The sequence below is a fragment of the Orcinus orca genome, chromosome 5 (assembly GCF_937001465.1).
Source record: "Orcinus orca chromosome 5, mOrcOrc1.1, whole genome shotgun sequence".
Classification (NCBI taxonomy): Eukaryota; Metazoa; Chordata; class Mammalia; order Artiodactyla; family Delphinidae; genus Orcinus; species Orcinus orca.
The window spans coordinates 101,415,930-101,428,729 of NC_064563.1; the positions used below are offsets into that span (position 1 = coordinate 101,415,930).

Sequence of the window (12,800 nt, forward strand, 5' to 3'; positions counted from 1 at the left end):
GTAGCAGCAACTGAGTTGATTTCCCAGCTGATACCAGTGATATTGGACGGCAGTGGTGGCACCAGACCATTAATGCTGGCAACAGGAATGGAGATAAAGCAGTAGTCAGGAAACTGTCAAATACTTCATCAACTCTTTATTCAGCATTGACCACATTTCGGGTATCATGTTGGGTAGATAAATAAATGTTAACAAATACCCATTATATGCCCAGCCCCGTAATAGATGTGGGAGTACAAAGATGACTAGAACATGGTCCCTACCCTTCAGACGCTCAAAATTGAGTATGGGGAGCACACATGAGAACAAATAATTATGGCAATGTGGTAACTGTGAAAAAGAAACATAAACTTCTGTATAGTCCAATACAAAGAGAGAAAACATATTCCCTTGTTTTGACATACAGCATTAGAACAGGCACTGTAGAAGACACAAGATAAATCAGACACAGATCCTGACCTGGGATGCTTATAGTCCAGTCGATGAGGTAGGACAAATGTAATTCTATAAAACAAGTAGAAAAGTGATATGCTTTAGAAAGTTCCAGAAAAAGTATTCTAGGTTTTTAAAGGAAAGCCTGCATATAGCAGACACTCAATATTGTTTTAAGGTGCATTCTACCTATTCAATCTTGAATGCCACTTTTTCCTTCTTTGATACCCTTTAATATAGTTTACTTTAAAAAATCTTTATTGAGTGCCTACTATATTGTGTGCCTGCTATACACTGAATATTTTTGATGAGGTCATGAGGGTAGGACCCTGGTCCACTGGGATTAGTGCCCTTATACGAGGAGACCCTAAAGAGCTTGCAGCTCTCTCTCCCCTCTGGTGAGGAAAAAAAAAAAAGAAAATCACCTGAGGACACAGTGAGAAGGCAGCCGTCTGCAAGCCAAGAATAGAGCCCTCACCAGAAAGCTAACTGTCCAGAACCTTGATCTTGGACTTCCCACCTTACAGAACTGTAAGAAATAAATTTCTGTTAGTTAAGCCAACCAGTCTATGGTGTTTGTTTATAGTAGTCCTAGTAGACTAACACAAGTTTTGGTACAGGGAATGAGGCCCCCAGCCCCCACAAATTGATGTCCTTCTCACCCCTAATTCATGTACAACACAATTCAGTCAAGTTTTTTGACACTTTATTACGAGGATTTCTTTCCTCCAATTTCCAATAACCTTTCCCTCATTTCCATCTGAGTTGTCACTGGAATGGCCTTTATCATCCATATTTCTACCAACATTCTGTTCATGACTATTCATGTATTTCTGTAAGGTGGAAGCTTTGTCTCCTGCTTGCCTCTTTTCTTTCTGAGCCCTCACCAGAATCATCTTTAATGTCCTTATACCTATCAACAGTTTCTTCACAGCAATCTCGGCTTTTTCTAGCATGGGCTTCAAAATTCTTCCAGCCTCTACCCATCACACAATTCCAAAGCCACATTCACATTTTTTGGTATTTGTTACAGCAGTACTCTATTCCTAGTACCAAAATGTATTGGTATTACTTAGGGTTCTCCAGAAAAACAGAACCAGAAATTTATACAGAAATTTATAAAAGGAACAGACTCATGCAATTATAGAGGCTGAGAAGTCCCACGATCTGCAGTCTACAACCAGAGACCCAAGAGACCTGATGGTGTAAATACCAGTGTGAAAGCTGGCAAGCTCAAGACCCAAAAAGAGTCAATGCTTCCGTTCAAGTCCAAAGGCAGGAAAAGATCAATGTCCCAGCTCAAAGTAGTCAGACAGTTGAAGTTCCCTCTTACACAAGGAAGGGTCAATCTTTTTGTTCTATTCAGGCCTTCAACTGATTATGGCCACTCACTTTAGGGAAGGCAATCTGCTTCACTCAGTAGGATTGATTCGAATGTTAATCTCATCAGAAAAACATACAAACAAAAAAACAAAACAAAAACAACAACCAACCCTCACAGACACACCCAGAATAATGTTTGACCAAATACCTGGGTTCCTCGTGGCCAAGTTGACACATAAAATCAACCATTACACTGAATACCTTCTGGGCTCTGGGAGTACAAAGTGAACAAAGTTTCTATCCTCATGGAGCTTATGTCCTATTGTGGGGTCACATAAATAAATAATTTCAAACACTGATAACTGCTAAGAATGTGGACCAAGGAAAAAGACAAAGTGTAAGAAAGGATGTGGGGGTGGGCAGAGACATTTATAGGAAGTAGAGTGAGTCTAAAACTCTTTGAGCTCAAAAATGAAATTGGAGGGACTCTGGTGGCACAGTGGATAAGACTCTGCATTCCCAATGAAAGGCCTGGGTTTGATCCCTGGTCCGCAAACTAGATCCCACATGCATGCCTCAACTAAGAGTTCGCATGCCACAACTAAGGAGCCCGCCTGCCGCAACTAAGACCTGGCGTAACCAAATAAAGAAAGAAAGAAAAAAAGAATGAAATTGGAGTTATGCTTTGGGAAGAATAATCTAGTATCAAGGTGCAAAGTGACACATAGAAGAGAGGCACTACAGGTGGGGAAGCTAATACAGCATTCAGGAAAGATGAATGAAATGGAAAAAAGAGAGAAAAGAAGAGAAGAAACTATTTATTGAGCACCTACTATGTGTCAGACATGCTTTTAAGTGTTTTCACATATTTGAACTGGGACGTGGCAGGGGGCATGAAAAGGAAGAAAAATATTAAAAAGATATTACAAAGAATCATCAAGACTTCACAGCTGATTTTGTGTTTATGTATGTGTATATTGGTACATTTACTTGTACTTGGGTAGATAGAGTTGGAAAAAAGAAAGGTTCAAAAAGGTCTAAGGTTTCAAGTATGGGTAACCAGCAAGGTAATAGTGGTATTATGAGAAGAAAGGATTATACAAAGGAAGAGAATGAGGAGGGAGGACAATGTGTTATATATTTTTTAAATGAGGCATCCAGGCAAAGCTGCTCAATAAACAGTAGGAAATTACAGGGCTACAGGTGAAAAGATAAGTCATACCAGGAGATGTGAAGATAAAGATTATCTGCAGAGATATGGTACCTGAAACAATGAGATGTACTTTGGTTACAAATGAAGAGAATGAAGAGAAAGAAGAGGATATATTTTTATGGATTCTCCTACTTGAGGAAGATCTAGAGGTGCACTGTCCAATATGGTAGCCATTAGCCACATGAAGGGACTTAAATCAATTTAAATTAAAATGAAAAATTTAATTAGTCGTACTAGCTATATTTCAAGTGTCTACCATATTGAATATCAGAGTTATAAAACATTTCCAACATCACAGAAAGTTCTATTGGACAGTATGTACCTAGAGATTCATCAGAGTAGAAGAAAGGGGAGAATTTAGTCTCCTGAAAGCCATTCAAGTACAGAATGACCCATGGTATTAAGTGCTCCAATAAAAGCATATGAAAGCTAAAAACAAACAATAACTTGTGACTCTTAAAGCAGTTTCAGACTAGTAAAAAAGTTAGAAACTAGATTATAAGAGATTTTGGATGAAATTGGTGATAAATAGGTAGAGGTAACAAGTATAAACAATTCTTTCAAGTAACTTTTCAGTGAAGAAAAAGAGAAAGAATGTAAACCTAAGGAAGAACTGAAAGAGAATCAAGCTGTGTATGTATGTGCCTAAGATAAGCATGTTTGTGGACTCACTGGAAGGCTTGGCTACCAATCAACCAACCAGCTATCCACTAACTCTACCAATCAAAAAAGGCTTTGATGTAGCGATGACAATTGAGGGGATAGAATCATACAATTTTAAAGCTACGAGAAGCTTTAGGAATCATCTAATCTACTGGTCACATTATAGAGAAAGCAGGTGCCCATTCACACCCATAGCTTAGTAGTATTAAAAGCTAGAATAAGAACTCAGGTGTTCTGCATCCTAGGCCATTAGATGTTCAGCCTCATTCAAATGCCTCCTAAGACACAGACCAGAAAAGTGAAGAAAGCTTATTCTATTGACTTCCATTAATCTAGCAAGAAAATATCTATGTTCACATATATAAAACTTCAACTTAAAAAAAAAGAGACAATTTTTTTACTTCTCTCCTTTAAAATTTAGAAAAACAGAACTAAGCCTTGAGTGTCTACTATTTTGTAACAAACATTACACTAAAAAGACCTTAAATATCATCTAATTAAATCTTTAATATAACCTGTTTTCAGTATTCACAGCTTAGAAATTTATGCATCAGGTCAGTGAGGTCACAGAGGTAGTGACACTTTTACTCAGTTCTATACTATAATCAATTAGAAAATGGTGGAGAAAATGGGAGAAAAAAGATCAATAGACTAGGGAATGGAAATTAGATGTTTAACAAAGTATAAAAGTAACAAGGACAAATTCATATACATGCCAATCTTAAAAATAAAACCAAAGAAAACCAACCCTTTAGATAAATAATTGCTAATTAAACAAAATGTTTCAAGGAACTCTAACATTGCCTTTGGAGGGAACTGGGTGGCTGGGGAACAGGGTTTTAAGGAGACTTTTCACAGTAACTTTTGAATTTTAACAATAACAATCTATTACCTTTTCCAATAAATAAAGTTTCTTTAAAAACTTTATATGTTTCAGTTCCTACCGGTAGTTTGTAATTACTAGCATTCTACAATCCCCTGAGGCTGCAGAAAAATTGAAATTTTTAGAAAGAAAAATCCTAACTCTGTTCTGAAAAGGCAAGGGAAAAATTACATTAAGAACAGCAGATTTGCCTTTGGGGGTTGGGAATCAGGAAGGGAGAGAAGTCATTGCCTGCAACAATCACTATTTGATCAAACCAATTCTATTGCTATTATTTTTAGCTCATCTTTTTAGCCTGTTGCTAAGGAACCCTACAGCCCGAAAGCAATTTACTCATAGGAACCCACATGAAGCAAGAGAAAAGCAATGACGCTGAAGCTTTCTAATTAAGCCATTAAGTCTATTTTAGTGCCGTTTAATAAATTATTTCCTCTCGATTTTTATGCACCGCTATAGTGATGTTGAAAATCCTGTTGTACCCAAAAGCAAAATCATTATTTGTAAATTTTTAATATGAGGGTCTGCAAATCAGTATATCTGAAATGGGGAGCCATAGTTCTGGATTCTGATTTTCTATTAATACTTGTCTTTTATTCCTGAAAATACTAAACAATTTCTTGTTTAGTATTTTCTACCAAGAATTCTAAACAGGGGCTTCCCTGGTGGCGCAGTGGTTGAGAGTCCGCCTGCCAATGCAGGGGACACGGGTTCGTGCTCCGGCCCGGGAAGATACCACGTGCCGCGGAGCGGCTGGGCCCGTGAGCCATGGCCGCTGAGCCTGCGCGTCCGGAGCCTGTGCGTCCGGAGCCTGTGCTCCGCAGCGGGAGAGGCCACAATAGTGAGAGGCCCGCGTACCGCAAAAAAAAAAAAAAAAAAAGAATTCTAAAGAATTTCTTGCAAGGGAAATTTTTGTATTTTAAGAGGTCTGGTGCAGAACATGAGGAAAGGATTTGACAAAGCTATTAGATACATAAAAGCTATGAATTGACATTTCTACTTGAGATGTGGCAAGAGGGCTGAGACATCTAGTGCAAAACGGCATGACAGTGTGCGGAACACAGCACTGGCGAGGCCGCGGATGCTCCAGGGAGCGAGGTGTCAAGCGGAATCCGTACGTACAAGAAAAGTGGGAACTCTAGGTCTTCGCATTTCTACCCACTCAGTTCGAGAACCTCATAACACCACACAGACGTCATCGCTTTCGTAACTGGCGCAGACGGTGAGTCGCAGGGACGCCGTTCAAGCCGTTTCAACTGGAGCCAACCTGTATCTGCCCGTTTCCACCGAGCCTCATTTGTGCCACCTGCTGTTGCCCCCAATAACCTCAAATTCGTCCAAACTAAAATCTGGCCATGGTAGAGCTAAGAAGATCGGTGATACAGCGAGCTATCTTCAGCTTTTGGCTCTTTCCTCCCATATTTTTAAAAGTCCTTCCAATCCGTTGGTTTCCGAGGACACGAGTACAGACAACGGAGCTAACACCGCCGGGCTCTAAGTAGCGTCAACGTGGCAGTAACGAGAAAAACCAGGGGTCCAAATTCCACCAATAAACGAGGCAGCTCGGCCTACGCCCCGCCCACCACTCCTGCCAGCCAATAATCTTCAGAACTCTTCTGCTACTCCCGCCCATTCTTAGCGCAGTTTCAGAGCCTCTTCCTCTGCTCCCCCGAGCACCAAAAACCCGCCGTATGTGCGCCCCTCTTCCGCTTCGCTATACCAGAGAGCCCTCTGCCCTTCTTTATTGAAGGCGTAGGGTACGGCATCGACTACCACCCGAGGCCCAAGATCCCGGAAGCTACTCTCACAAACAGCAGCAGAACGAAAGAAAACAAAAAGGGCTGCCTGGGACTTTCACCGCACGCCCAGTTTACCTTGACCCGGAAGTGATTCACCACTCCTCCTCCCTTCCCACTCCTCCCTCCCTGGTTGAGAAGGGAAAGACGACGGCCAGGTCTGGCCCGGCATGCCTTGGGCTTCCGGTGACCTCTGGCCTTTTTCTGTCGTCCGCTCTTGCTGCCTAGCGTGCTTGTTCGCTCAGTGCTTTCCGTACTTGCCTCCCTCCCGTTTTTCTTCGCACGCTGCCTGGTGACTGTGGCGCCCGTGAACAGCAAGGAGGCGGTGGCGGAGGACCCTCGTCATGGCCGCCTCTAAGCCTGTGGAGGCGGCGGTGGTCGCAGCGGCTATTCCCGGCTCCGGGAGTGGGGTGGGCGGCGGCAGTGCGACTGCGGGCCCGGGCACCGGGGGCCTGCCGCGATGGCAGCTGGCGCTGGCGGTCGGGGCGCCCCTGCTGCTGGGCGCGGGTGCCATGTACCTGTGGAGCCGGCAGCGGCGGCGCCGGGAGACCGGGGGCCGAGGCGACGCCAGCGGCCTGAAGCGCAACAGTGAACGGAAGACTCCGGAGGGCAGGGCCAGTCCGGCCCCGGGCAGCGGACACCCCGAGGGCCCCGGTACTCACCTGGAAATGGTGAGAAGCAGCCCCGAGCCCTGGAGGTAGAACCCGGCAGGTGCAGCCTTTCCTTGACGAGTTGTGCTCGTCAGGGGGCTTCCCATCAGACGGAAGCTGCCAACAGGCAGCGCATGGGTTTAGGGAAACTCAGTTCTGGCTGCCTTTATAGGGAATAGAGTAACCCGAGGGCACAGGTTAGCAACATTCGTTGAGAGCTTCCTTTTGGTTTCAGAAAAATATTTGCTTTTCTTCTCAGTGACACAGCATTTATCCTTAGCGTTGTGGGTACGGGGATATTTGCAAATGTGATGATTGTATTTAACTAACTAATGAAGGAAGCCAAATTCCCTTAACTATCGGTACGTTGTGATGTGAATTGCCTTGGTCATGTCTAAGGCCTAGGACTTAATTAGTAATAATCTTTTAATAACAAGCGAATCCCCTTTTTTGAAGTATTTTAGGGTTGGGGATAGGTAAATACAGTGACTGTTGGTTGACAAGAGTAAAATGGTGTTCAGTGGCATTTATTTCATCTGTGAGCATGAGTTCTTAAACTTTTGGGGTAGAAGCATCTTAAATTCATTTTTAAATTTTACCTGGAAATTTACATGACCAAGCCTGACATACGGTTAAGCCAAGCGTCGGAGTGTCTGGTGAATTAACTGCTTTGTATGGCTTTGTTGAACTATTAAATCCTTCTGGTATCTGACAGCTGTGGGGGGAATTGGCCTGGCTGCATTTAACAATACTGGGGTGAGATGACGTGAGGTGGAGGATTTTATCTGAGTCTGAGATTGTACAATGGCGGTTACGGAGTAAATCAGAGTTCACAATAACCTTTGGTCAAAAAACTCCCAATTATGTACATTTGCAAGTTATTTCCACATTATATTATTCAGACTGAAGACATGTTTTTACTAAGATAGTCAAATTAATTTTAAAGGAAGTTCTGATGTGGAAGCAAACTACCTTAGTTTAGTGCATCCTATATCTCTGGCGTTGTGCTAGGCCCTGAGAGAGCCAAATAGTCTTTCTAATGGGAGAGTAAGATACTGCTTTAAAAAGAAAATGCATGCAGTGCAGGTATGCTGGAAGAACCCATGGATTGTGAGAACCAGGAGAAGTGTGCTTTATATTGGGCTCTCCAACATGGTTACCTTGAGAAAGTCATTTTATCTCTTCGATGTTAGTATCATCCCTGTAGAATAAGAGAATTAAAATATTGGATCTCTTATATTTCTTCCAGCCCTAAAAATTGGTGATTCTGAGTGCTATTAATGAGAGTGGTAATCAAGGTGATTTCTTTGAATTAGTCATCATTTGTCTTGTTGTTTTCATATTTATGAAATTCTCTGGTCATTTCCTATTTCATTTGCTTATTTTAATCACAGAAGAATAGTAGGTGAATGAAAAATACATAAAAGTTCTCTCTTCTATAATAATCAACAAAAATAAAGATAATTTCTATAAAAGAAACAAGGTTTTGATATTTCATTGCAGTTTCAAATACTACCCCACCTCACCTGTTTGGTATTTGATAGAATTCAGCAAACTGTCTTTCAGATTTTAGATTTCCTTAAATCCCATTTTCAGCTTTTCAGCATTGTCTAGGTCAACACTGATAATTTTTAAATTTCATGGTGTATTGTAGTTTTATCAGAACATTTTTTTAAATTGACCTGACTGCCACTAAAAATTAGACTTTAACATTGAATTCTTTGTAACTTGAACTACTTTAAAATGATTCCTTTTGACCCAAAATAAAACTGAGCAGAACACTTGCATATACTGTTCTTGTGGAATTTGTGGGGTGGTACCTGTAGTCTTGCTTTGGGTTACTAGATGATCCTTTAGTAAAGCAACAGTAAGAATGTCTTTGCCATTTTTTTAATGGAAATTTGTATTTTAGCTGATGGTGACCAATAAATACTGAAAGACTTTTTTGTCTTTTTTATAGTCCTCAGAGTTATTATTAGACTACCTAAATATAACTGACCACAAATTGTAATTTATTATTATCTGTGGTTGGAGAAATTGCTTTATATTTGCATAGCACCTTTAAATTGTCAACCTCAGTGGGTTTTGTAAACAAGAAAGCATTTGTTTGAACTGATGGAAAAACTGGCAGAATCCTGATGCTCTGACTGTTCTTTCTCCACCTGAGCAATAGCTATAATTTTTAAGGCAATGAAGGAATGGACAAATATTGTCAGTTCAGGGTTCAATATCAGTGAATAAAGTGGAAAATCAGTGGTTATTGTCTGTTGGCTTATGTTTGCCTTAATGTAAAAATGAACTTATAAAATAACTGGGCTTCTGTCTATTGGGTTTGAGATATTCACGTGCAAGCAGGCTATATCAAACTATTTTTTTTTCTAGGATAGCATATACTTGTAAAGCAAAAGCAAAAATTCATATTTTTGTTTAATTAATGGGGATTTTAGGATTTCACCAGAGAGGCATCTAATCACAGTTGATAGTGTGTGAGATAGAGGTAAAGTATTAAATCATATTCTACTTCGGGCCATTATAAAATCTACCATGATGTGCCATTCTGCTTTAGTAATTTATTTTGAAAACTTGAGAATTACAGATTTTTCAAAGTTGGTAAGGTTCTTTGCCAATCATCTAATCCACAGGACTTCTCAGTCTTTGGACCAGAGTTATCACAGGGGAGCATCATGCCCACATATACACCAAGCATGGTATCTGGTTGCACAAATGTCTTAGGTATTTCTTTTTTCAAGCAACCTGTGATTTTTTTTATTCTAATATATTTTTGGCTGCATTGGTTCTTAGTTGCTGCGCATGGGCTCTCAGTTGCAGCAAGCGGGGGCCACTCTTTGTTGCGGTGTGCGGGCTTCTCACTGCGGTGGCTTCTCTTGTTGCAGAGCACAGGTTCTAGGCACCTGGGCTTCAGTAGTTGTGGCACACAGGCTCAGTAGCTGTGGCTCATGGGCTCTAGAGTGCAAGCGCAGTAGTTGTGGCACATGGGCTTAATTGCTCCACGACATGTGGGATCTTCCCAGAGTAGGGCTCAAACCCATGTCCCCTGAATTGGCAGGCAGATTCTTAACCACTGCGCCACCAGGGAAGTCCCTGTGATTTTTTTTTCTAATGTGCATGTATTTATTATTGACTTTATAGTAGTGTTTTATCCAATTGTTTTTAATTTGATGATTTTAAAAAGCAGTTATTCTAGTGTTCAAGTTTTTTCAATGTTACACAAGAGTTATCCCAACAGGAAATGTTTAGGAACCACTAAGTCAGTCCTTTAGAATAGGAAGGGAGAGATGTACCTAAACATTTTAATAAAGGGGTCAAAAACTGAGTAACCTGCTGTTATCAGTCATGGTTGAAATGAAATAGTTCTTCCCCCTCAATGATCTGTTTCTTTTTTTTTTTTTTAAATCAGGGTCACTAGTGACATTCTTATATAATTAAGTCTAGAGAACACCTTTCAGTCTTTATCTTACTTGATGCTTCGCAATATTTCACATTGTCTTCTCTTAATTTCATAATTTTTCCTTTGGCTTCTGAGGCACTATGTTGTCCTGATTTTCTTTGCTTTTTTTAAAACTTCCTGATACCTCTCTTTGCTGATTCCTCTCAGTCTCCTTTCCAGGCTCTTTTCTCTGCCTCTTTTGGTGACCTTCATTGTTCTGTCATAGGCATTCTTATATTCCATACCTTCACTGGATGCTTGCTTGCCCTCCAGAAGCTTCACTTAACACTTATATACTGATGGCCCCCTAATTTCTTGTTTATAGCCCAGACCTCTCAAAAGGCCCAGATTTAAAGGAAATTAAAGACCTCATTACCTTACAAGTGTTTCACACCAGACTCCTGTTTCTCCTGAGACTATTCCTTATCATTTAATGTGTGTCATCTAACTAGTTTCCCAAGCCAGAAACTTGGATATCATCCCTAACTTTCTATTCTTTCCATGTTCTCCACATCCAATCTAGAAACATGTTGAGAAAATTCTACTTCTTTTTTTTTTTTTTTTGCAGTATGTGGGCCTCTCACTGTTGTGGCCTCTCCTGTTGCGGAGCACGGGCTCCAGACGTGCAGGCTCAGCGGCCATGGCTCACGGGCCCAGCTGCTCCATGGCATGTGGGATCCTCCCGGACCGGGGCATGAACCCATGTCCCCTGCATCAGCAGGCGGACTCCCAACCACTGCACCACCAGGGAAGCCCAGAAAATTCTACTTCTTAAATATCTGACTACTCCTCCATTCCCACTGCTATTTCTTGACTGAATAACTGATACTCTCATTAGTGTCTTCCTCCAATCCATTTTGTCAGTGCTAGAGTAAATCCTAACAGTCCCATGCTTAGAACTGTTAAGTGGTCTGTTCACGGCTCACCGAGGTAAAGTTCAAATTCATCATGATTTAAGACCCTCTGTCATCTTGATCCTGCTTACCTCTTGTCTTCATCTCTTGCCACTTGTTTCTTGCCTTTGGATGTTCTGTAACAATGCCCAATACCCCTACCTTCTCATCCTTCAAGTCACAACATGTAGGTAATTTCACCTTTTCTGAAACACTTCTACCTAAGCATACCGTTATGTGATTACATAACACTGAATTTTTCTCTTCCACAGCACTTACCACATGGTACTAGAGTCATTTATTCATGTCTTTCCTACTAAACTCTTGACTCTGTGAAGGCTGGGACTGGCTCTATCTTTCTCACCGTTTTTCAGAAACTGGCACATAGCAGGTGTTGAGTGAATTAACTGATGAAGCTTCATCATTTGACATTTTTTAAAAATTCCCACAAACTGAATACTTTTTCAAAATTTACAGCTTTTCACTTGTATTCTACCAGTTTATCCTAGAAATTGGTTTAATAGTCGTAAACCTCATTTAGGCATTCTTTTTATAAATCATGTGATTTTTGTATGAACTACAACCATAATCCTTCAGAAGCAGCATTCTTTTTTTTAATATAAATTTATTTTTTTTATTTTTGGCTGCGTTGGGTCTTCGTTGTGGTGCACGGGCTTCTCATTGCGGTGACTTCTCTTGTTGCAGAGCATGGGCTCTAGGCATGCAAGCTTCAGTAGTTGCGGCGCGTGGGCTCAGTAGTTGTGGCTCTCGGGCTCTAGAGCACAGGCTCAACAGTTGTGGTTCAAGGGCTTAGTTGCTCTGCGGCATGTGAGATCTTCCCGGACCAGGGCTTGAACCCGTGTCCCCTGCATTGGCAGGCGGATTCTAAACCACTGCGCCACCTGGGAAGCCCTGGAAGCAGCATTGTTACAAGTAGATTCTTCTTAGGTAAAGAGTTCTCTGTGTTACAATTTAGTAGGTGTGGTGGTTGTAGATTTTTAAATTTCAGGACATAATATGGGAAAGGACTTTTAATATCTTAGGTATCTTTTATCCTAGATTTGATTCTTATAAAAGTAACAATTGGTCAATTAAATACTGAAAGATTGTTTCTCATGAGGTAAGTGTTCCAGAGTTGATTGCTACTTCTGTAAAGTTGGGATCCAAATTTTAAAATATGCCTTTGGAATTTGGTAAGTTTAAGGGAATAAAACCATTTAAGAGAAACATGGAACCACCTCATGTATATTTTAACTGGATGTAAATGTGTAATTATGGTGATAAGTAATATAGTAGTTCCCTCTTACCCGGTCTCAGCTTTCTGTAGTTTCAGTTATCCACAGTAAACGGTGGTCTGAAAATATTAAATGGAAAATTCCAGAAATAAACAACTCATAAATTTTAAATTGTGCACCACTCTGAGTAGCAATACACAGTCCCACTCCATCCTACCCTGGATGTGAATCATCCCTTTGTCCAGCATATCCTGCCCATTAGTCACT

At 40.8% G+C, this 12,800-nt stretch overlaps 1 protein-coding gene across 1 annotated transcript in view; it reads left to right on the top strand.

Annotated features, from left to right (window-relative positions):
* Window positions 1-6,141: 6,141 nt before the first annotated feature.
* The window catches only part of TOMM70 (translocase of outer mitochondrial membrane 70), a 45,165-nt gene continuing 38,506 nt past the window's right edge, over window positions 6,142-12,800 (top strand). Inside the window, exon 1 of the mRNA XM_004272606.1 lies at window positions 6,142-6,978. Within this exon, the coding sequence (XP_004272654.1) occupies window positions 6,652-6,978 (327 nt within the window). The 5' untranslated portion in view covers window positions 6,142-6,651. The remainder of the gene's footprint in view (window positions 6,979-12,800) is intronic.